Genomic DNA, 25000 nt, shown 5'->3' on the forward strand with positions numbered 1-25000 from the left:
ATCAGATGTGCATGTCTGCTATGCCCCCCCCCCCCCCCTCTCTGTCTGTCTCCTGTTCCTCCGGCTGTCTGTCTGTGTGAGACCCCTCTCTCCCTCTCTCTCCCTCTCTCTCCTCCCTCGTCCCTCTGTCCTCCCCTGGTGTCTGTCGCTCTCTCTCTCTCTCTCTCTCCCTCTCTCCCTCTTTCTCTCTCTTTCCCGCATGTTCCCCGGCTGCCAGTGGGCCGTGTTCAGCACCATTAATGCTGCCATATTTACCGACTTATTTCCAGAACATGAAATTTAAAAGGATCCTCCCTACATTAACACCCTCCCCCAACACACACACACATTCCCTACACACACACACACACACACACACACACACACACACACACACACACACACACACACACACACATTCCCTACACACAGACACATACAGACACACAGACACACACACACACACACACACACACACACACACACACACTCCCTACACACACATCAAACCTTGCTCCCCTCCACCTTGTTTCAGAGGTCTCAACAAGCTTTTCAGCAGCTCAGCACAAGCCTTTCTCTGTTGAGAACGATGCATATGCATCAAGGGAAGTCTGCTGTGTAGCTTTAAATGTAAATATTTGCTCTGGGCCTGCGCTCCTTTTTCTGAGCGGTGTATTAGGAAGTGTTGTATCTCCAGCTGACAAAGGCGAACTCTCTCTTAAGTCAACAGCCCCCTTCGCGGAAAACACACCTTGTATGGCCATGGCCAACTAGCTGGTAAATACCCAACCCCCTTCAAGTGCCGGGCAGTGGAAGTATGATTGAGTTGGCGCCGCAGCAAAGAGAATGCCATCGTGTGCCCATATCAGATGTGGAGAGGAGAGAGGATGGTGTGGTAGTGGTGGAGGGGATGGGTGGCGATGTGTGTGTGTGTGTGTGTTGGGGGGGGGGGGGTTGGGATTTGTGAGGGGAAGTCGGGTCAGAGTATTTTTAATCCAGATTATCGGCAGAAATTGTGATACTGGCAGAAAATGCTGCCGGTGCCCCTTGTAATTCTCCCTTCCTGATCCCTCACTCTTTCCAGCTCTCTCTCTCCCTCCCTCTCTTTTTACTATCTTTCTCTTTCATTCATTCATTCCTTCATCCATTCACACTCAAAAGTTCACTTCATTTCTTTTCATATCTGCTCTTTCTTCCTCTCTCTCCACCCCCTTCCTCTTTTGGTCCCCCGAGGTATTGCTTGCTCAGAGAGAGAGAGAGAGAGAGAGAGAGAGAGAGAGAGAGAGAGAGAGAGAGAGAGAGAGAGAGAGAGAGAGAGAGAGAGAGAAATGGAGAGCAGATTGATAAGGAGGCTTATGGCTAGTGATTAGCTAGCGAGCGGGACAGTGAGTGACTGCTCGGTGATTACCAGATGGGCCTTCGATCAGGTGGTCAGAGGCCCGCTGTGGGGGTGAGGGTGGGTGAGGGGGGAGGGAGTGGTGCATGGGGGGTGGGGGTTCTCCGTGATGAAGGGAGGACACTTTTCACCCGTAATGTTTTCCATGTGAGGGGTGCGCCCATCGGCCCCGATGCTGGGGAGCGATAGGGGAGCCAGAGCTGGAAGGCTGCAGGGGGAATGTGTGTGTGTGTGTGTGTGTGTGTGTGTGTGTGTGTGTGTGTGTGTGTGTCTGTGTGTCTGTGTGGTGTGTTGTGAGTGTGTATGTGTGCGGTTGTGAAAGCAAAGACTGCTGCATTCGGCTGCTTAAAATGAAGGCTTACCGAGTCTTATCAAAGTACCGATAAGCCTGTGAATGAAGAAGCAATAAGCTTTTATTCCCTCTGGGCTGCGCTTGGGTTTGCAATCAGAGAGAGGACCTGAGAGAGGCATGAGCGAGAAACAGGGTGGGGTGAGAGGGGAGAGTAAATCACTCAGCCAGGCCAAAGGTTGGCAGTTACGAGCGAGAGCCGGGGCGGTAGTGGGGACGGTGCCGGTGGGCCTGCTGTGTGGTGTGGTCCAGGCCTGGACTTTTACTGGACCGTGATGGCTCTCTGCTGTGAGAGATCGCGCCCGGCTGTTCTGCCCTGTTTTAGTTAGTGTTGTAATGTTTGTGTTACCATTTAGTGTTGTTATGTTATTTTGCCGTCATATTGTCATTTTAGTTAGTAATGTTTTTGTGGTAATGTTTTGTATCGTTGGTATCCCTGTTGTATGATGTTTAGTGCAATGTTGTGTAGTGTTACATTGTGTTTTGTGATTTGTTGTGTTGTATGATGCTCAGTTGTGGACAGTGTTGTTAAGCAGGATGGTGTTGAGCAGTGTTGTACCATGTTTTGCTTTGTATAGTTTTAGATTGTTTGTTGGAGGGCTGTTTTGTGCTGTGTAGTGTTGGTCTATTTTGTGTGATGTGTTTTACCAAGCTGTGTTGTGTTTGTTTGGCTAAGTTGTGTTGTGTTTTGTTGCGCTGTGATCTTGTTGTGTTGTACAACTTGTACTTGATGTTGTTGTGGTCGTGTGGAGAATGCTTTGGGCTGTGTCAGGTTAGCAGTGACGTGCGTGATGTGTGTGTGTGTGTGTGTTTGTGTGTGTGTGTGTGTGTCTGTGTGTGTCTGTGTGTGTGTGTGTGTGTGTGTCTGTGTGTGTGTATGTGGTGGGGGGTGATCACTTTGATAAAGCTCTGGCTTTCACATCACCCAAGGGGCCGCGCCAACAGCCCCGCACAGCTGTGGTCCTCCGATGGGTGGGCTGACGTTCGTTCCCCTTCACCCCCACTCCCTCTCTCTCTCTTTCTCTCTCTCTCTCTCTTTACCCCTCTTGTCCCCTCTTTTTCTTTTCCTGGTTGGATCAAAGCTCTGGCAATCCTTCAGAACACAAAAAAGGAAGAGAAAAAGAGAGAGAGAGAGAGAGGGATAGATATCGCCTTCCTTCTCCTCACTAACATGGCTCAAGATGTCTATCTGGCTTTTTGGTTTTGTTTCGTCCTTATCCTGTTCATTGTCAACACGGGTGATGGCCACAGCCGTCCGACACATGGTGAGGAGAGATATGCTTAATGAGATCACAGCTCTCGATAGGGACGAGAGGAATGAAGAGGCCACCACTCATTCCCTACTTTGTCTTCCCTTTCTTGCTCTCATTTCCTCCCTCTCTCTCTTTCTTTCTCTCTCTCTTTCACTCTCTCACTGACTTTCTTCCCCTACTTGTGCTATTCACGCATTTTTTTTTTGTGTGCAAAATAATCGCTTTTTAATGCAAAATAGATTTCCCAACGCCCCGCTCAAAACATTCTCACACACTTGCTGGCTGTAGTCTCGGGGCTTTTGTTGGAATCTAATTTATGTGCATAACCGCAGGGCGGTTCACGCTTCACTATGTTTGAGCAGAGAGTGAATAAGAATGCGATGATGAGGACGGAGAAAAAAAAAAAAAGACGAAGAAGCTGCCGTGGCCTGCATACTCCGCAGCGCATGAATGCTGGAGTGGGACTCTTCACCTACGCGTCGCCACCGCTACCTCCGCCACAGAGCATCTCACCATCTGTAGAAGAGAGAGAGAGGGAGGGAGGGAGGGAGGGAGAGAGAGAGAGAGAGAGAGGGAGATGGGGGGGGCACCCCACAGAGTGAATTCTCCCAAGCTTGACCTTTGTTCTGCTGATGCGAGTAAACAGCCTTTACATAGAGAGATAGATAGAAGCTTTATTTGTCATTGCATAAAATACAGAGTGAGAACGAAATTCAAGTGGCCACTCTTGGTACATTCGCTTTGCGTTAAAAGCCTTAAAATACATAGCTTCTCATGGCAAGAGTCATGGTTGTGTAGGTGAACATCTTTTTTCCAAACCTGAACGCAGTCCATAGAAAATTGTAACTTGGGGACTTTCCCCATTTTGGGCCAAAAAAAAGAAGAAAATAATAAGAAAAAAAACTCTTTCCAGGTTTTCCAGTTTGAGGAGCAGTATTGCATGACCACAGCTAATGGTTGCATAGTGACCGCTGTCATGGCAACTATGAATATGTGTTGTCCCAAGGAGGCCTCTCAAACTTTTTTAGAAGAGAGTGACAGCAGACCCACACCCACCCATATAACCAACACACACACACACACACACACACACACGCATACGCACACGCACACACACTCACACACACATACATTTATAGATGCATGCATACATTCGTGTGTTTATGGTTCGTTGCATGCTGAGTCCCTGTCGACAATGGCCCTTGTCCCTCAGACCTTCCCCACACGTTGGCCCCAACACAGTTAATCAGCACATTGACAGTACACAGTGACAGAGAGCAGAGCAGAGCCACAGTCAACAGGAAAGAAATAACCCAGTCTGGTTTTATTTTGCCTAATCCACTTTTAAAGAGCTATGAATGCATTTAATTAGCGACACAGTCATCAAACTTGTTGAGAGTTGATTTTGAGGAGGACAGAAAAGAGAGAAGAAAAAGACAAAAAGTAAAAAAAAAAAAACAAGAAGAAATACAAAATGACTCCCAGCACACACAGTGCCGTTGCTCTCCTTCATCGACTCGAATCCCAGCGCTCGCTCGCTCGCTTGCAGGCCACAAAGTTCATTCCTGGAACGGGGAAAATATCCCAGCATATAAATTGAGCTGTTGAAATCACATTCATTTGCCTAGCTGCCAAGCCAGCCCGGGGATGATGACGATGAGAGAAAAGTGACTATGTGTAAAACCCTGTTGACGATTTTCAGGAGGGGTCTTTTTTTCCTTTGTTTCTGCTTGTCTCTCTCTCTCTCTCTCTCTTTTCTCCTCTCTCTCTCTCTCTCTCTCTGTCTCTCTCTCATATGCTCTCTTGTGGTGTCTTCCTCTCGTTTTCGTCTCCTGGGTTTCCCCTCTGTCGCCTGATGTCATGGCGATCCCTCGTTCCGGTCGATAACAGATGAGTAATGTGTCATCGGCCGTGTGCATATGACGTCGTGGCGAGGTCAGATGAGGGGACTGCTGGAAGGAGTGCTGAGGCTCGTTCAGTGGAGTTCACCTCTGCCTGCATGAGGGATAGGCACAGAACATATGTCTTATGTCTGTCTGTCTGTCTGAGTGTGCGTGCATGCATGTATGTGTGTGTTTGTGTCTGTGTTTATGTGTGTATGTGTGTGTGTGTGTTGTGTTTGAAAGAGAGAGAGTGTGTGTTTGTCTGGTATCTGTGTATGTTTACCAGTTTTTCTGGTACGTTTTTCAATTTTTCTGTGTGTGTGTATGTGTGTGTTAACGTCAGTGTATATGTTTCTCACATCTCTATCATCATCCATTGTGTGCTTGCTCTCTGCTCTGCTGGGACATTTCCCAAGTCTTTTGTCTTTTGCGATGGTGCTCCTGCAGAGTGAGTTCTCAGCACTGGAAGGTGAACTGGAGATGTGATTAAACTTCTCTGGCAGTACCTGTCTCTCACCACCAGGGGGCAAAATCTGACAGCCTCAAGGCCCTCTTTTCACTGAGAAGGGAGTTTGATCATTGTATTACTGTATTGTGTGTGTGTGTGTGTGTGTGTGTGCTTGAGAGAGAGAGAGAGAGAGAGAGAGAGAGAGAGAGAGAGAGAGAGAGAGAGAGAGAGAGATTGGGTGTAACTCACTTCCTTTCACTATTGGATTGTTTATTGGAATAAGTCTGTGGAGCAGGTGCTCAAAGCCATTGTGTACTTGTATATCACTGGCACAACGTAAGGCCCCTACATCCTGTATGGTTGACCACTGAGCATGAAAGAGAAATGGAAGACATAGCTGTTGCTTCTCTCTTCAGCATCATGTTGGGTACAACTATACAGTACTATCACAAAAAAGTGTTTGCATTTTTATATCTGCGTTGTTTCATATAAGCATTCATCCCGTCCTGCGCTGTGTTGCTTCATGAAGTAGCAAAGATGGCTGATGAATATTCCATTGGCTGTATGTATGTATGTGTGTGTGTGTGTGTGTGTGTGTGTGTGTGTGTGTGTGTGTGTGTGTGTGTGTGTGTCTGATATAAATGTAGGGTGTACTGTATAAGGGTGTGGGTAATCGTCGCACCTCCTCATTCAGACTGTAACTAATCACTAAGCCCCGGCGGTTGCGCTGGAGGCTACAGTCCGCACACTCTGTCCTTCCTATTGTTAGTCCAGCGGTTTGCTTCAGCACCAATTTGCTGGCTGGATGCAGCCTCCGGTGACCCCTCTCCAGCCCAAGCACCCTCCAACCCTCCTTCAAACACCACCCTCCCTCTGGCCTCCCCAAAACCCCTCCACCAGCTCTCCTCTGCTGCTTCGGTTCTTCGCTGCATTTTCGGAAAAGTGATGACAAACCTCAAGAACTGGAAAGAGAGGGAGCAGGAGCGAGCGAGGCCGACCCAGTGATCCTTTTGGTATTTTTAATGGGCTGAGCCGCGCGCATACTTTCGGGGAGCTCGCTGTAATTACATGGTCCCGGCGATCAGGCCTGGCTCCAGGGGCTTTTGTGCCTTAAACTGATGTTTTTATTGGTATTGATTTGGGTCGGGTTCCAGTATTCCGGACTCTGTGCGCTGTGGCGGGCTCCTCTGGTACCGAAGCTCCGTGCAGACGGCTTTCGAGAGCCACGGGGGCCTGTTTCAGATCGAAGCAACTAAAGAAGCCTCGGGAACGCCCCGCAATAACGCCCCGCTCTTGCTTAAAAGCCCCGATGTAATCTCCGAAGTCGTAAAAAAAGGGGAAGAGGTGATATTTTATGACCGTTTATCCCAGCGAAAACACGCGCGGTGTCCAACAGAAACTGCCACGATGCATTTCTCGTCCTACATTTGCGCGGCGGTGTTTTTCGGAGGCCTGAGGGAAGAAAGAGATCGAGATTTGAGCCGTTTGCCGGCCAACATCAATAAGGAGGTGCAGCGCACAGACTCGGGGTTGGGCGGGCAGGCGGGCGAGTTTCTGACGGGAGCATTTTCAGATGGCCCTCCCCTCTCCTCCACCCTCCTCCACCTCCTCCTCCTCCTCCTCCTCCTCCACCTCCTCCGACCATTCTCGGGCTGTAACCAGAGAAAATCTTGTGCGAGCGCGGATTTGCATGGTTTTTTTGCGGCGCTGGGCACGCAGACGGACTTTCCGCCGCAGGAAATCCGATTAGGGCCCTGAGCTGTGCACGGGCAGCCCCAGGCCCTCGCTCCTCCAGGGCCAGCCCAACCCGAAGGAGAGTCTCTGGGTCTGAGCCCCAGGGTGAGGCCTGCTGTGGGCATGGTGCTGAATGTGTAGTAGGCAGAGGACAACCGACTCCATTTATATTCAAGGGCCACAAACACACACAAATGCATGACCACACACACACACACACACACACACAAGATAAAACCCCTTAACACCCTTAACACTCATAGAGGAACATGATCACAGGAAAGTAACTCAACACAGTCTACAGAAGCCAATAGAGTTGCTGTAAATATGTTAGTGAGTTAACAATGAGTTAATAATGCTGGCTTAGAGTCAGTTAACTATGACAGGGCAGTAGGTGGTCTTTCAGCGTGTGTGTCTATACATGAGCATTTACATTTGGGAATATTTGTATGTATTGGTATGTCTGTCTGAGTGTGTGTGTGTGTGTGTGTGTGTGTGTGTGTGTGTGTATGTGTGTATGGGTGTGACTGCATGTGTGTAAGTGACTGTAGAACTATTTGCCGTGAAAACCAGACCAAAGAGGAAAGCCACCTCCTGTTCATGGGAGCTCATCATTCGAAGAGCTCCCAAAAATCGACCCCCCACCCCTCCCAAAAACACATGCCTGTCCTAAAAAGGCATTCACAACACACACACATAGACACACACAAGAAACACAGTACTGCCTCCTAGGTGCTTCGAAAGGCTCCGGAAGAATTCTGGAACGTTGGCGTCCACTTTCCCATATCCGAGCGGACCCTGAGGCTGTGCCTCTCAGCCTGTGGGGGGTCAGAGGTCAGGGTGCAGCGAGAGTTTTTTCCGCATGAGTGCCGGGAGGCTACGCCGAGCCGCACTGCTAAATGTTTCGTCGGAGAGCTGTTTTTGTTGTCCGCTCGGGCCAAAGAAAACGCGGCGCAGCGAAGAATGTAATCATTTATCTGGACTCCGAAAACGCCATGCTAAATTTGCCCTGAAATAAAGCCCTCAGAGGTGCCCTCAGACACGCACATGCGGCCGCCCATACACACACACACAACCACATTCATACACACACACACACACACACACACATACACTGTATCAGACATAGTGGGGTGTTCATTCCCTGCTGTTCGCTTGAGTCTTGCGAATTCGATGTTGGTTATTCCCGTAAATACGTCTTTCTGTCCCGTTTAACCACTTGTTCGCCGTGTTCAGGCTGACATAGATAAAATCCCACATTCAACTCTATAAAGGCCGACTTGACTCCAAACACAGTAGAAGTATTCATGTTTAAAAGACTCTAATCAGCTGTGCCCTTTTCGTCAGTATTGTTTGAGTGTACTCTAAATGTGGGCCACAGAGCTCCTGCGTTTCCCAAAGCCCAATTAGTGTGATGATGAGGTTCCCATGGCATCCCCTGAGGCTCAGCTGTTAGCCTCCAGCCTCACCCTGACTCACTCTAATCACCCTGACTCACTTATCTCCCTCCTCACAGGCCTTTTCCATCTCTCTACCACCCTCTCTCTCTTTCTTTTTCTCTGTCCTTCTCTTTCCATCTCTCCTTCTCTCTCTGCCTCTCCTTGTCTTTCTATCTCTATCATTCTCTCTCCTTGTCTTTCCCCCTCCACTCTCTTACACCCCCCTCTCTCTTTCTCTCTTCCTCTCTATCCCTGTCTTTCTTTCCCCTTCTCTCTCCCCCTTCCTTCTCTCTTACAATCTCTCTCTCTCCTTCTCTCTCTCTCTTTCTCTCACTGTTCCTCTCTATCTCTGTCTTTCTCTTTGCTTGTCTCACCCCTTCCCTCTCTCTCTCTCTCCTTCTCTCTCCATATCCCTGTACTGTAGTTTCAGGCCTGTGGGTAGGCCTGCTGAATCCTCCTCCATATTACCCTGGCTCTAAAAGGCCTTGTGTGAGTTTGTGCCGCCGCCGCCACATTATCTGTGAAGGCACCCATGACTGGAATGTGGGGGCGACTCGTCTCTTGGGCCGGCCACTCTGTGAAGACCAGCACTTTCACTGTGCCCACCGGGCTCCATTTCCAACAATTAGGAGCCATTTGGGGCCCGTCAGTGTGTCTCAGTGCTGTGCCCTGATAAGCTACTGTGTGACCACACGAGTGAGAATGAGGGTCCGCTGGAGTTGCTCTTGGCCTCGGGTTGTTCTCGTTTGACGTATAGTGGCCCTGTTTTTCTTAGGCTCAATGACTATAAGCTGTGCTGTGTTTGGATGGCGTTCGGGTGATTGTGGTCTGTGAATGAGCCTGTTTGATGCAGATGTGATACCACTGGCTTTTGTCCTTCCCCTCGTCCCCAGGCTAGTTCTTGGGAACTTTTCTGGCCTCCTGTGGGCAGTTAGCATCTGCAAATTCTTCAGAATCACATTAGCGTTTCACAAAAAAAAAGATTTATGGGGAGGATTTGCCGTAAAATTGTCGCTATTTTCTTTCTTTTTCTTTTTTTTTTTCCTTCGCTTGGCATTTCTGTTCCTTTGCCTCATTTGTCCCCCTTGCTCGGCTAATGGGGCTGACCTGTCTTTCTCCCCTATGCAGATTGAGAACCTGCTGGAGCAGCTGAAGGACAAGGACAAGCAGCTGGGCAGCCTGAGAGAACGAGTGAAGTCCCTGCAGACCGACTCCAGCAACACAGACACGGCCCTATCCACTCTAGAAGAGGCCCTGTCTGAGAAGGTACCGAGAGAAAGAGAGACATTCATTACTTGTCTTTTGTTAATTTCACCATCATATATTCATTTGTGTATATGTGTGCTTGTTGCATTGTGCACTGTACATTGTGCACGTCAGCAGTGTTTTTATATTGCACAGTCAGTGGCATTGGAGGTCTTGGAATTTCACTGCTCAACTGAAATGAATGGAATGAAAAGAGAGAGACAATGCAGTTGTGTCACATGCGTCTCTGGATAATGCCTGGATGAGTTCTCCTCTGACAGTCAGGCCGAGAGCTTTTCCAAGTTTGCCAGAGAAAAGCATGCGATATTACCTTCATTCAATCACACTCGAGATTCCGCAGATGACAGGCGCATCATTCACGGTTACCGTCCCAATTATTTGATCTGTGATCTGATGAGGCTCGCGTTCGGTTATGCAATGCCACATTCCTGCAGCCTGAGCTCAGGGAGTAACGTAACGAGTTGAGGATAGAAAGATGAGAGGGAGAAGGGGAAAAAAAACATTTTGCCCGAACCATCATAACTCCGGCCACACTCTACTAATTCCGCACTCCGCAAACAGGTGTGTGGAACAGGTGTCCGTCGTGAGATGACTGTTGTCTGTGTTGACCTACATGACATACCGTATCATCTCATATTGCTAACAACCATCATGGCTGAACTGTTTTATGAGGACACTTGTCATTACAGAACAAGCTTTACCTGAGGCCCCTGTGTCCATTTTAAATGACATCACCACAGCAGGAGCCTGAGCATTTAACTTGAAATGATATATGAAAGGATGTGTACTTTAAAGTAGTACACACACTGTGTAATTATTTGGCAGCGAGTTTAGCCATTTTGCGTCTGCTCCTTAGTGACCTCCTTTGAATTGGCAGTTGGGTCGCATTCGGTTCTAGTGGCACTGTGGGGGCGATCAATGGAGGATGTTGCTTGTTAAAAGCTTTTGCACATACCAACCCCCCCCCCCAACACACACACACACACACACACACACACACACACACACTAGCCCGGCCCTTTGATTTTGAAGTATGCAGCTGCTCTCCATAAACACCCGTCCTTAGTGGTAGTCCCCGGTCTCCCTCACGGTCGACCTGTTCACAGAGGGGGGACTGGAACCCGCCGCAGGTTCATCATGGCACTTCCCTCCGGTTTTGTGTTTACGCTAATTGTTTGCTCTCTGAAAAGGTCACGCCGTGGAATATCCTCAACAACCCCGCCCCTTTCACTTTACTCCGTTCCCAGGCATCCACTGCCCCACTCACTCCCCCCCCCACCCCCCCCCCCCCCACCCCACCCATTTCCCAGGAATATGGTGAGCAATATGCGTTCCTGAGACATGATGGAAATTCTTACTCACGCGGGATTTTATGTCCCCTCAGATTAAACACTTACGGCTTTTGTTTGCCTTTGTGTTTTCTCATTGGTGTTGACGGTTAGTGACGGCCACAGTTTAATTGGCCACTTGGGACCGTACTGAAACTTGTTAGTCATGTTTGAAGCATGATATAAGGAGAGCAAAACACAGGAAATTGGGAGGGAACAAACTCCAAAAGCATATCAATTCAATTGTATTACATCCATGCTGACTTGATGGCCCCTTGTTGGCAAACAAATATCTAGTGTTGACTTGTGATCATCTGTCCAACAGAACCAAAGCAACTCAGTGCTGCATGTATGGCTACAGTGATCAGAACAGACATTGTTTAGTTCATTGCGCACACTGTCGTTTTCAGTTAAATGTAAACCAAATGTTCCACGTACCTTTTCCCATGATTTTAAAGGCCCCATCCCTGACTGTTTATGGGGGAAATGTGGTTACCTTTGTGGCTGTCAGGGGAAAGTTGTTTTTGTGTATAGAGCACAGATTAGGAGTCCACTCCTCTCTGGTAAATAGAAACAGCCCAAAAATGTTTCAGTAACACTTAACCCAGTACTCCAGTATCCACAAAGCATTGTAAACACATCCTGAAAAGTGTTCATAATGCATTATAGTGACTGATGTGAGTCGATAGAATTATTTATACAGTCATGGTTGCACTCATAAACAGGGGCGTGCAGAGACCTTTGGGAGGGCAGGGGCTCAAATTTTTAAAAAGGGCACATGGAACAAAATTTTCAGAAAACGTGTTAACTTTATTTAAAACTTAATTTTGATTACAACCCAATAGAGACTATATAGGCTACATGGCTTTCTGTTTGTTCTACCTCAGTGTCTTGCACTAACTCCAGCTTCTGCCTCAACCTCCTCATCTGTTCTGGCACTTTCCACTTCTAAGAACAAGTAACAGTGCTATTTACTATTGAATAGCCTATTCAGCTATCACTGCAATGTGAACAACTGGTACATTATTAGTACAGAATTGACAAGGTCTATCTGACTTAGAGAAATGCTTACTGCCAAAAGTTTCATACTGCTTTCTGATTGATGCAACAATATGAAGATATAGTTGATATTAATAACAAGACATGTCAGATAAGACATGTCAGATAAGCTAGAAAAGATACACACAATTTGAGTGGTGTAAACGGGAACTTAAGTTTTACATTCCCTAGCCTATAAAGCTAATCATCTGAACCTGAGCTGGACATTTTTTTTTTTTTGCATTTAAATTCTAGCATTATGCTATTTCAATGATGATGGTGGGACAGGCTATTATATGGTTTAGCAATTTGCAAAGTAGTCTAATGTACTGATAAACATATTATAAATGTTCATATTTATTCATTATGTATCAAAAAGAATGGGTGTAAATAGCAGACAGAGCTGAAAACACATTTTTCTCATTTCTCTCCTTGGTATTGAAAATTCAGTAGGAGTGCATGTACTGTAGGCCTACTGTAGCCAGGGCACAGACAGATAGGTCTTTTCAGTTTTCATTAGGCTATTGTCTACACAGAGATCATAGGCTATAAGGCTACATCTTATTGATTAAATTCAAAGCTAATTTTAATAGCCTAGAAATCTAGACGCACCCTAGTGGCAGCAAATATGTTATTGCCTAGTCTGGCTTGTCAGGCTATAATTTTAATGTTTATCACAGTGAACTACCACCATTAGCAAGCTGGTGTCTTGCAGATTCACGTGCTGTGCATGTGGCCACTGAGTGAAATGACGCGTAATGTAGCCTACTGTAAACAGAGAACGACGTGTGAAGTTGGGTTAGTTAAACAACTATAGTAGCCTATGCCGTCGGCTTATGACGATTTAGAAAAGGTTTGCCTACTCTGTTTTATGAACTAGGTCTACTAACCTAAGCTACTATAACATAGTAGGCTAACCTAAACAGAATATATTATGAACGTTCAGCCTTAGATTTTCGAAGCTGGCAGGTTATTGAAATGGATGGACCATGCCATGGTTTAAACGGGTTTGATAGCCTACTTCATTAAACATGAAACAACTTTAAACATTTTTTTCTCTATCTCTAAGCTGAATACTATTGCATGTTCAGATAGGCTAACTGCCAAGTGACCTTACCGTGCTCCCAAACGTCTCCTGCAGCACTGTGCCTGCGTGCACCATCTGAGAGTTTACCGAATGTATTATGTCACGGATTGGTGGCCGCAAGGCATTTCAATTAACACAGAAAATTGTTATTTTTGTAAGTTTCTAATTTCGCAAACTATTAATGAGACATTTCAGCGAATATTCACGTTGGAACTAGCGGAAGTATTACAAATTTTAAAAAGTAAAAAACGGGTCTTGTCAAAAGGGCACTTGGACATCAAAGGGGCAAAAGGGCAGGTGCTAGAGCCCCTGTAGACCCCCTTCTCTGCACGTGCCTGCTCATAAAGCCCTTGCAACCTTCACAGTATCTGGTCTAGTCGTTGAGACATCAACTTTTTTTTTTACTGAAGTGAAACTGTGCCAGATGGGTGTCACATTGATTTTCAGTTATTTATTTACATGATCTTTTAAAAATGATTATAAAACTACGACATGGAAAGGTCAGCCGCTGAATTTGATACATTTTGTTTTCACCGAGTTGCCCCATTCAATGCTATTGAGAAGAGTCGTGTCCTAGTTTTCACCGACCAGCAGTGTTGTGTGTAACGCGTTACAGTAACATAACTACTTTTTCGAGTAAAAAGTAGTGTAACGCGCTACTACTGAAAATTTGGTAACGTAACGTAGTTCCTTTTTCATATCGGCGCAAAGTTACTTTTCCCAGGGACAGGTTTGACAGCGACGCTGTTTTCTCAGCTGCGCACTTGCGCAATAGGCACGAGCTCCAAATGGCAGCCTACATGACAGAGGAAGTGCAATCATAGCTTCACATGGTACGTGACAGGCTGGTGGCAATGAAGCAAGACGCAGCCAACGCTAACTTCTGAGAGATGGACATTACTTCGAACTCGTTGAAACTAAGGGGAGGAATGTGAGTGTTAGTTGTAGCCTACACTGTGCCCTGATTTTGTCCACTGCCGTTAACTTAACTGCCAGCCTATTGATACGATTTGCACTAGCTTTGCACCAAATTTCGGAGGAGCGCCTGTTTAATGAAAGAGTATAAGGCTATAAAATAAGCCCTCATATATTTTGTGCTCACCTAAATGCCCAAGATGAATCGAGGCTATGTTATTTGATATTGTTTCATAGGGCTTTAGTGGTGGTTGTTACAAACACGCCAAGTCCACCCCGACAAAGACACTAAAACTGCCAAGATCTGAGAGGTCATGGGCACGCTGCGTTGCAGACACAGAAACTCACATCATGGGAAACGTGCATCACTTCAATCAGTCACCTGTTTCCCATTTTGAAACCTTGGTGCGTCAACGCCCACTAATCAGCTGACGCTTCCACAGGCTTCTCATATCAGTGTGTAGTTTCCCTGACTGTCCACTACGTAACATGGTGTTGAAGTATAAGTCCTGTGTTTTCTTGTCAAGCGCTCTGTCAAATATGTCATCAGGGCCTTATCAAGAGTTAAAAAAGCTTTATCGCACATTCTGAAATCTGTAAGGCTGTAAGGGCCTACACTACGTGGCACTTTATGAGTGCATCATTACTATATGTATAGTTATGTAAATCGTCATGTGGCATTGTGAATACTTTATAGCCGTTTATGGATATGTTTACAATGCTCTATGAATACTAAGTCTCACCCAAGGTTCTTTCGTACAGGTAAATGTAAGCATTTGTACTGTATATCCTTCCATTTACATGATGCCATTCCACAACCCAAATGTTTGAAGGTTTTTTTTTCACTAACATAGACAAGTCACAGAGGTCCATCACAGAGTTGTAAGAGTGGAGAGTGAGCGGGTGAAGGCCTCTGTTACCCTGCCCTCATCTCCCAGGCAGTGGGCCTCTGTCCTGGCCTTCTTGTGTTCACCCCTAGAGAGGGCTCCTCTCCTCTCACTTTCGCTCTCCTTCTCTCCTCTCACTCTCTCTCACTCTCTCTTTCTCTCTCTCTTTCTCACTCTGCGCTGGGCGGCTGGATGAAGGGGGCGCTGAGCAGACAGGGTTTCTGCGGTCGCACGAGGGTGTGTAATGAGTTTACAAGAGCCAGTGTGTTTGCTTCTAATCGCTCGCGCCATCACAAAAAAACCTGCAAATTTACTCCCCGTCTGCCCACAGAAAAACTCTCTGCTCTGAATTAACCGATCCCCCTCGTCCTCCCCAAGCCACCGGCCTTGCCAAGGCTGCCCCCCACGTCTGTGCTGCCGAGCGAGTATTTTTATTACACGTCCTTTTTGTCCACAAGTCCCAGCCGTAGAAAGCCATACTTCTCCCTCACAGGCGGTAGATGAAAAACACATCACATCAGCAGGCTACAGTATATACTTTTGAGTTATGTTTCACCTATTTTTTCTTTACCTCCCTGCCCTCCCTCTCTCCCTCTCTTTTTTTCCTGCCCTTTTTTTTGGATCACTGCTGGTTTATCGTTTTGCGCAATAGCCTGAAGCTCTAAATCTGTCAATCATCCAGTGATACCACATCATAAAAATGAGCAGCTACTGAGAGGGAAGAATCATACCAAAGAGTATTCATTCAGATGCCAGCTCCTCAGGGGAAAACACCTTGCTGCAAATCTCACTCGGCTTCATGTTTTATGTTCCCGAGTTTGATAACTTAATTAATACATTAATCCATGTGGAATAGCTATCATCTGTTTCTCTTGGCAGGCTCATTGCCCCCCCCCCCCCCCCCATTGCTTTGCTCTCTTCTAAATTTATGATTTGTTTATATGTTTTTCCCCCAGCCATCTGAGAACGCCACAGGCCAATAAACACACCTTAGAAACGTGCTGCGTCTTACCTGGTGGAGCGTAATGACAGCTGAGAGATGGAATTGAAATCTAAACACTCATTATCTCATTTGTAGGGGATCTGGGGAACATCCACAGCTCTTGCCAGACATCCATGATAAAGATCGAGGCCTCTGCTTCATATGTGTGTTTGTTAGTGGGCTGTGAAACAGGCCGCAATCAGGCTAAATCACCTCACACCAATCAGACTGGTCATAGCACTGCTGAAAACTGCCAGTGATTTGCTCGTCACTGTAAAAGTTGCTGTTACTTTGTTGCGCGGCGTCTCTCGACGTCATGGCTTTGTTTGCCCGTAATCGCTTTAAGTTGCTGAACTCCATGAACATTCCATGGTGTCTCGTCACTACATTGTTGCTAGTCACTTCCTGTCTAAATACAGTTTTACTGCTCCTCTTGTTCTCTTTCACTAATTCTCTCTCTTTTTCTCAGTCACTCTTTTCAGTCTTTGTCTCATGCTGTCGCTGTGTGTGGCAGAGGTGTGCCTCAGATGGGAAGTCTGTGGGTCACTCTCCTCTCTCTCTCTCTGTCTCTCTCTGTCACAGGAGCGGATCATCGAGCGACTGCGAGAGCAGCGTGAGAGGGACGATCGGGAGAAGCTCGACGAGCTGGACACCTACAAGCGTGAGAACAAGGAGCTGAAGGACAAGCTGGCGTCCCTGCAGAGCCAGCTCACCAACAAAGAGGTCGGTGTGGGGTCGAGAGGTCAAAGGTCGGGGATCAGAGTGGTTCTTCTTGCTCTTGCTAGCACCTTACAGAAAGCAAGTTCAGTGTCAGATGTATTCAGCTGTGCTGTAGCTTTTTGGAGAGCTGTTGTACTGTAGATGCTCAGCTTGTAGTGTCTAGAATAAGCAGCCATGACGAGCACTACATTTCCCAAGAACCCTTTTGGGCCTAAGTACTGTGAATCAACCACCACTGTTTGCCTTAATCCAGCTACACTCTTTAGACTCGATAGCACGTGTGTCTTATATAGAAAATGCTCAATTCAATCCAACACAAAAACATAGTGGCTCCATTAACACAATACAAATCACAGAACATGTTTAGCAATAAAACACTATAAAACTGTTGTGTCTTGTAAACTTGATATTTTCGTTTACTTCTTAAATCCATTCTCACGCAAAGAAAATGTATTAAATGACAGGCGATGATTGAGTCACTGACAAAGAGTTTGTCATCTGCAAACCAAGACGGACACTGCTGAGGTCTCTGATTATGAGTTTGCAAACAGTTATAATGGGAGTATGGTCTATAACATACATCAGGTGTACTGATACTTATGTAAGCTTCAGAGATACAGCGAAGATCAAAATAGGGTGGATTTATGTGCTATAAAACAGATTGAACTGGATGGATATCTGGACAAATTTGGGCGTCATCATGCTGGCAGGCACAGAAATACAAACAGCTGTAAAATAGCAAAACACATAATGCATATACAAACACAAATTAGGTTTGTACGTCAAACCTCCTCCACAAACAAGAGTGTATGTGTTTGTGCATGATTATGGCTGTGTATGTGTACGCGAGCACCCATTTCCAACCTCTGACGCATTCATACTCAGCATACAGCGTGGCTGCACGTCTTCTTGTCTATGAGTCTAGCCACAAAAGCAGCTTTTCATGCAGACAGACCGCTCCACACGTAGTTTGTAATTATTTTTATTGGGCAAAAAGAATTATAAGAATTTAGGATCTTTACAGCGATTCAGCAGCCGTTGTAATGCGCCGTCTGTAACCTACACTTAGAGCGCTAACATCAACAGTAAAAGTAATTCCCTCTTCTGTGGCTCCCCCACCTGTGCTCACAATGGGCTCCTCTCTGGAGAACTTTGCTCACTTTGTTCTCCGAAAAAGAGTGAAAAAAAAAGAAGGACGAAAGAATGTAATTTATAGATCTGTTCCGCGGCTGTCCCTCTGCCAAGGCAGTCAGTCCCCCCCCCCCCCCCCCCCCCCCCCCCTCCAACCCTCCATGTTGTTCCAGCGAACATGCTGGGGCAACCTCAGTGCTGAGCTAAAATTTACGAGGATGTTTGCTTTCATACTCCCAAAAGTGTACACATATCATCCTCGGGAGAAATGATATCTCGTTGCAGGTTGACACAACGCCACCTGTACAGTTTAGAGACAGGAAACTCCCCTTCTTGAAAATCTCTTTGTCAAAAAGCAAATAAACAACCTTCAGCTTTCCTTGTTTTAATTGCACGCCTCACAGTCATCGAGGATTATGCAACTGCGGGACATGAACATAATCACTTTGTTTATAAAATGTCACCCGTTTGATGTTTTTGGCTTCTCATCCACAGCGGGAATGATGAAACTCAGTTATTATCAAGCATGTTCTACCTCTTCTCCTTCTTCTGGTTCTTCTTCCCTTTTTCCTCCTTCTGTTTGGGCGGCAAACCTCCATTTGCTTTGCTAACTGGGCTTTGCTGTAAGCTGGGCTCCGTTCCCTCCGCTCTTGAGTGTGTAATGGCAGCCTGTCCGCTCGACTCGCGCCTTCGGAGCCCCCTAACCTGCCGCTTTCCCCATCAGCCTGAAGTGGGAGGAAATGAAGGGGAAATGAGCAAATTGCATGCTTCGCACTGCAGCCCGGGCTCCCCGCGTTCAGCCAGCCAGCCAGCCAGCCAGCCTCCGCATGTGCGCGCGAGAGCCTTCTCACGTCTCTTCCTCTCTGCAGCCAGCGCTTGCACAGGCCGTTCGCTCGCTCTCTACAGTAGGCCCCAGTCTTCACCCTGGAGGAGAAGAAAGAACCGCACAGTAGAGAGGCAGAGGCCTCCTCGTGGAGTCTGGAGTCTGTGCTTGGGTTAACATTGTAAGAGGTCCCACTGAGATCCCTATGGTGAAGTCTGCAGACTGTAAGGGCTCATGGTGGAGCTGTGCTCTGCAGGACAAAATTAGCTAAGTAGAATACAAAGCCGACGTAGGTAAGTAGCCTACTTAGTCCGCACATTAGATGAGGGCCCCTACCACAGAGCCTGGGTAGTCTTATAGTCCCCTCTATGCTGGTGGACTGCATGGCTTGATAGTCCCCCCCCCCCCCTTGACCCCACGGCTCTGCTCAGCTCCCCCTGCCCTCCCTCCCTGACCTCCTGTGCTCAACCGTCTCTTGTGTTGTTTTCTCTGTGCTCCCTCAGTCCTCTCTGATAGACCTGAAAGAGCAGGCGTCGTCGCTGGCCTCCGAGGCCCTGAAAAAGGACTCCAGACTCAAAAGCCTGGAGCTGGCCGTAGAGCAAAAGACCCAGGAGTATAGTAAACTGGAGGGCCAGCTGCAGAAGGTAGGTATCGTAGCGCTAGGGGGCTCGACCTGGCCCGCCCCGGCCTGCCTGCTTGCTAGCCTGTCTGCCTGCCTGGTGCTGCTGTAGACTCCTCCTCCTCCTCCTCCTCCTCTTCCTCCTCCTCCTCCTCCTCATCCCTGGAGCCCTGGGATCTGCGGGCCCAGGGGCTGTCAGGAGGTCCAGATGGGAGGTGCTGATAGAGGGCGTGGGTAAACAAACAGGCCTGGCTGTTTGGGCTTCCGGGGGCATGGCTGCGATGCATATCGCAAGGAAAAGCCAAGCCAAGCGACAAGCGCTCCCGTCACAAAGCAAAAGGGCGTAGAGACAGCGTGGTGGATTTAAATAAACACTCGCGTGCTGGGTTTCTTTCATGTGAAGCACCTGCACACACACACACACACACACACACACACACACACACACACACACACACACACACACACACTCTGACAAAAGAAAAATACAGATCTACACTGTGACAGAGGCAAAGTACACTTAATGCTAAATTATCGATCATGCTCACATACCATGCAATGTGAATACCAACACATGTAGCAGGCGTTTCCAAAGGTTCATTCATGTGTAGCTATTACATCATTATTAGCTTGTAATAATGTGCTTATAAACAGTACCTCACACACATTTAGCCTCATTGTTAAAACAAAATACCTGTTTTCACTAGTTTTCATTGAGTGAATTTGGAGTAATAATTCAATAAACAAGGACAAGTACAGGCATACACAAGCAGTGATTTTCCACAGGTTTATTTCTTGAAACACATGCAGTGATTTTCCGTAATGTAGGTGAATGTTATCACTATCTGCGTACTATCTGCGCACCATCTCCGTCATTTCCGACTGAATCATCATGACTGCATCCTTTGGAAGTATGTGGTTACGCTACTGTTTGGTGAAACAACCGGAAACTGTTTCACAAACACACACACACACACACACACACACACACACACACACACACACAACACACACACCCAGACACACACACACACACACCCAGACACACACGTTTCGCCAATACTTAAGAACAAACACATGCACGGAGGTACATACACAGACACACGTGGGTTCCCACAGTGATGATATAGCTGTGGTTAGGCATGTTGATTTTCAGATACACACCACTTTGGCTGTTTATAAACTGTCTGCTGTCCACCAGAATGTCTGCGGCCCATGTAGGAAGTGACCACTCGTGCTGTTCCCATTGTACCATCCTACAGCGTAAAGACGTGTGCTATTTATAGTTGTTTCTGATATATATATATATATATATATATATATATATATGTGTGTGTGTGTCTGTGTGAGTGTGTGAGTGTGTGTGTGTGTCTCTTGAGAGGTATTCAGAGTTCTGGGTTTGTGACTAATAGGAACAGGAGTTCAAACAGTGGTGAGCAAAGAGGAGGGTTTGTTAGCTCAACTGGGCAGAGTTTAGTGCTCTCCTGCTGAAATGAGCCTTTGATGGACTAGTAATAGTCTGACTCAGTCATCCTGGAGAGTTCCGGAGCAACTTGATGTGGCTGAACACACAAGAAGACAGCCATTGGTAGACGTCACTATGAAAACTTGACTGTCTATTAGGGTTCCTGTCAGTCTATAATAACTTAGATCGGAGTTTTCACTCGGATCTTTCACTAACTGACCATGTTTAGCAATGTATCAATCTGGAAAACTGTCAATCACATTATAAGACCTGGTGCAGTGAGAGTGAGATATCTGAGTGGAATTTGATGCTGATGCATGATGTTGCGGGAAGGCCTGCTCTTTAAGTTGACCTCACTGTGCGTTATTGTGCGTCACAGCAGAAAGGTTTGCGTGTTCTCATGTTGCACAAGAGAATCCTTTAATCAGGAATTCCCTTCTTTCACAAGGGTGTCTCTTAAAGATGCGGATGTTTGTCACTCTTACAAACACGCATGCACACACATACTCCCACACACACACACCACACACACACACACACACACACACACACACACACACACACGCACACAGAAATAGAGGGAGAGGGAGGCGTGCAGTGTCCGTTTGTGTAATCAGTGCTGAATCTATAACAGAGTCTGTGTTTGGCTTTACGGAGTGGTTGAGATGTCCAGTGGTTTCAAATGTTGACATTTACAAAACGTCCTCTCGGCCTGTGAGTAAACCATCCGAGGCTCGCATGCTGGACCTGCTGCAGTCAGCGTTGGGACTGTCAACTCTGATGGGAGCTCTCAAACAGTGCACTCCATCCCTACCAACAAAGCAAAGGACCCAGAGAGACCCATGCAGGGTGGTCGTGTCCAAATTAGTGCACTCGCTTGAGTGATCGCCCCCCGACATCATTTTGACATCATCCTCATGTGTTTTTCGTGTGGAAGAATAAGACACGTCACGTTAATATGTGGGCATACTTCTCTCTGGAGCCCCCTCAAAGATGACACCAATTGAGCTTTAAACGCTTACAGACAGCAAGTAGTAAGAAATGCACATATGAGGCATGAATGTGTTTTCGGCTAAAAGAAGTCAGGGTTTCCAGGCTCATTTTTTAGGCAGTAGGAACTCAGCATCGTTGCTTTGAAAAGCCCTTTGAAGAGAAGAACCGTTGTCATCTGCCTTCAAGATAATACAGATGTTTTGTGATGTCACCATAAAAGCAAATGCTGAGCCATTCTTCTTCTTGTCTTGCCTTTTTCTATTTTTCTTTCTTCTTTCTTTGTCCCTGTTTCCTTGTTTTGGGAGCATTGTCATATTAATATCATCAGTCACACCGCATCCTCACCGCACGCCGGCTCATTTGGAGACCATGCCTGTGAAATATTACCCCGCGAGACCAGAGGAGTGTTACTCAGTCATTCCTCATCACTGATTTAGTGCGGAAAAGTCTGTCCAAACACTGGAAAGATTCATATCAAAGATGTACACGCACAACATGCCTGCACACAATTCAACAACACATGCATGCACACACAAACACACACACACACACACAGTAACACACACCCAGAGAGAGACATACCCACAGAGCCTGGTGGTCCAACCCACTGTATATAATGCTTATAGTGATCCTCAAAATATTTCACCCTAACCCCTTTTTTCTCTCTACTCTGTCTCTCTCTCTCTCTCTCTCTCTCTCTCTCTCTAACCACAGTTATTCATTCTCCAAATCCTCCATACCTCCCCCCACCCCTCTCTTACCTGTGCCCCCCCCCCCCCCCCCCCCCGGTTCTCTTTAGCCAGCAGAAAGAGCCTGTCTATAGGGCCTGCTGCTGGATTATATTACTGACACATGGATGAGTGATTGGCCGGTCGTTGTTTGTTCTCGGGGAGAGAGATGCCGTCCTGACAGGCTCATTCAGCCCCATTGAGACCCTCTCTTCATGCTGCACTGGCCCTGGGCTCGCTCCAGTGTCCACCCCAAACCTCCCCCCACACCCCCCTATCCGTCTGTCCGTCCCACCGTCTCCTCGTGGCGCGCGCGGCTAATAGCTTTCAGAGTGTGTTATTTCAGAGATGAACAATAACTGCATGTAACAAGCGTAAAGCGAGACATCCCAGGGTCAGCGTGGAGACTATGATGTTCTAACGTGCCAGGTTTTTAGCGGACTACTTTGGGGTTAGACTGCTGTTTTCGGTGCGGGCTGATAACTTTGCACATCTGGTTCGCGTTTATAGAATAAGCCCAGATCTCTGATACTTAAATGTTTTGAATGTTTCGGATTGTTTTGCATGTGTAGGGGGCTTGTATCGTATAGTTTCTCAGATGTATATGCGTTGCTTGGTGGGAGAGAAGATTTTGGGCAGATCATATCTCCTCTTACAGTCCTCTGGTTCCATCAAAAGCTTGTGCAAACTGGCCTTCAGTATACTACAACACCCACAAGTTTATGGTCTGTCACTCCGGGCAGAATTTTATGTATCAAAAAATTAAACATTGTGCTGTTTTGTCCCCTACTTTGAAGGAATAAATATGAAATGTCATAATATACCTAGTCTTGATAGACTCAGTTAACTGACGTCTGTACCTGTCTCAAACGTCTAGACAGTGTTTTCATTATAGATTTATTGGACACGCTTGTTTATGTCTATGACACCTAAAATGAGTGTTACGTCCTTATAGTAGCAAACAGATGCTTATTTTCTTTTGAACTGTTTTTTAAAAGGTACATTATAATTTGGGGGTGGAGTGCGGTGCTGTAAAACCTGTGTGTGTGTTTGTGTTTGTGTTTGTGTGTGTGTTTGTGTGTGTGTGTGTGTGTGTGTGTGTGTGTGTGTGTGTTTAATATCATTGCTCACTGAGTCCTTGTTCTGACAGCACGAAGGCTTTCCTTAGGGAAGTACCGATGTGTCGATGTTTGGGCCAGCGGCTTCCACTGTCACAACAAGCCTAAGCGCTCGGGAGAGATGTGTGCTGTGTGAGAAAGCGGGAGATAATTCTAGGTTCCATATCTTCCTCTGGGATATGTTTTTCTCTCCCCCAAAATGCGGGAATGAGTAATTGCAACAATGAATGCCTTCACTGTTCTCTCTAAAGACACCAGAAGGGAATAAAACTAAATTGTGGGAGGAGAGGAAGAGAAGATGTTTGGTGGTCTTGTAAAAAAACAAAATGGTGCCAAGCAGGGAGAAATTAAATTTTCGTAATGAATTAAAAAGAAGAAGAAGAAGAGAAGAAGAAGAAGAAGAAGAAAAGGAAGGAGAGAAAAAAAAACATTTAAAACATTTGCGGAACACAAGCTGGAGGGGAGATTGTTTAGTAAAGGGAAGCCACATGAAAGCGAGCCTCAAACAACACACAGGCCTTTTTCTATGTCCCCGAGTTTCCTCACAGAGGAACATGGTTTCTATCAGGCATTTCTTCAAGTCATTAAAGTCTATGGCAAACGGATTGTCTTTGTTTGGGAATGACCCCTGTGCCTTCCACTGCTGTGACTTAAGCACAGACGGACACTCTCTGAAGGCACTCTGTGTTGATGCAAGTTGTTGATCGTATTCATTGCGAATGGGGCGTCGGGAGGGCACATGTGTTTGAAATGCATGTCTTGTGAAGAGTTGGTTTTTGAAGAGCCCTTACTAACCAGTGCATGCAGATGGCCAAATAAGTGATGACTCCCCTCTTTCTTTTTTCTGTTTCCCCTCCCCCTCCTCCTCCCCCTCTTACTTCACATCTTCCTCCCTCGCTTACTCACTCTAGAACCCCGGCAGGATTGAAGGGAAACCCGCGGTAGGCCCTGTGTGTGTGTGTTTGTGTGTGTGTGTGTGTTGTTGTGTGTGTACTGTATGTGTGTTTGTGTAAGCATGCTTGAATGTCTGTATGTCTCTTTCTATCTCTCGTTATGTATGTATGTGCGAGTGTGTGTGTGTGTGTGTGTGTGTGTGTGTGTATGTGTGTTGTTTGTGTGTGTGTGTTTTTGTGTGTGTATGTGTGTTTGTGTAAGCATGCTTGAATGTCTGTAAGTCTCTTTCTATCTCTTGCTATGTATGTATGTGTGTGTGTGTGTGTGTGTGTGTGTGTGTGTGTGTGTGTGCGAGTGTGTGTGTGTACTGTAGTGCTGTATCTTTGTGTCATCTTCACCACGTTTGTTTTGAGACTCTTGTGTTTTGACACAGTATCTCGCTGTCTCACAGTGTCTGCCTGTCTAACTGCCATCCTATCGTATGCACATTGCATTGCTGTCTGCATGGCTTCAGTCCAGCTCCAC

At 46.6% G+C, this 25000-nt stretch overlaps 1 protein-coding gene across 1 annotated transcript in view; it reads left to right on the top strand.

Annotated features, from left to right (window-relative positions):
* The window catches only part of LOC121713725 (ERC protein 2), a 223668-nt gene that overhangs the window by 85195 nt on the left and 113473 nt on the right, over window positions 1-25000 (top strand). The window contains 4 exon segments of the mRNA XM_042098604.1: window positions 9610-9747; window positions 16567-16707; window positions 19162-19302; window positions 24493-24522. Coding sequence (XP_041954538.1) covers window positions 9610-9747; window positions 16567-16707; window positions 19162-19302; window positions 24493-24522 — 450 coding nt within the window.

Source organism: Alosa sapidissima, chromosome 7, assembly GCF_018492685.1.
Source record: "Alosa sapidissima isolate fAloSap1 chromosome 7, fAloSap1.pri, whole genome shotgun sequence".
Classification (NCBI taxonomy): domain Eukaryota; kingdom Metazoa; phylum Chordata; class Actinopteri; order Clupeiformes; family Clupeidae; genus Alosa; species Alosa sapidissima.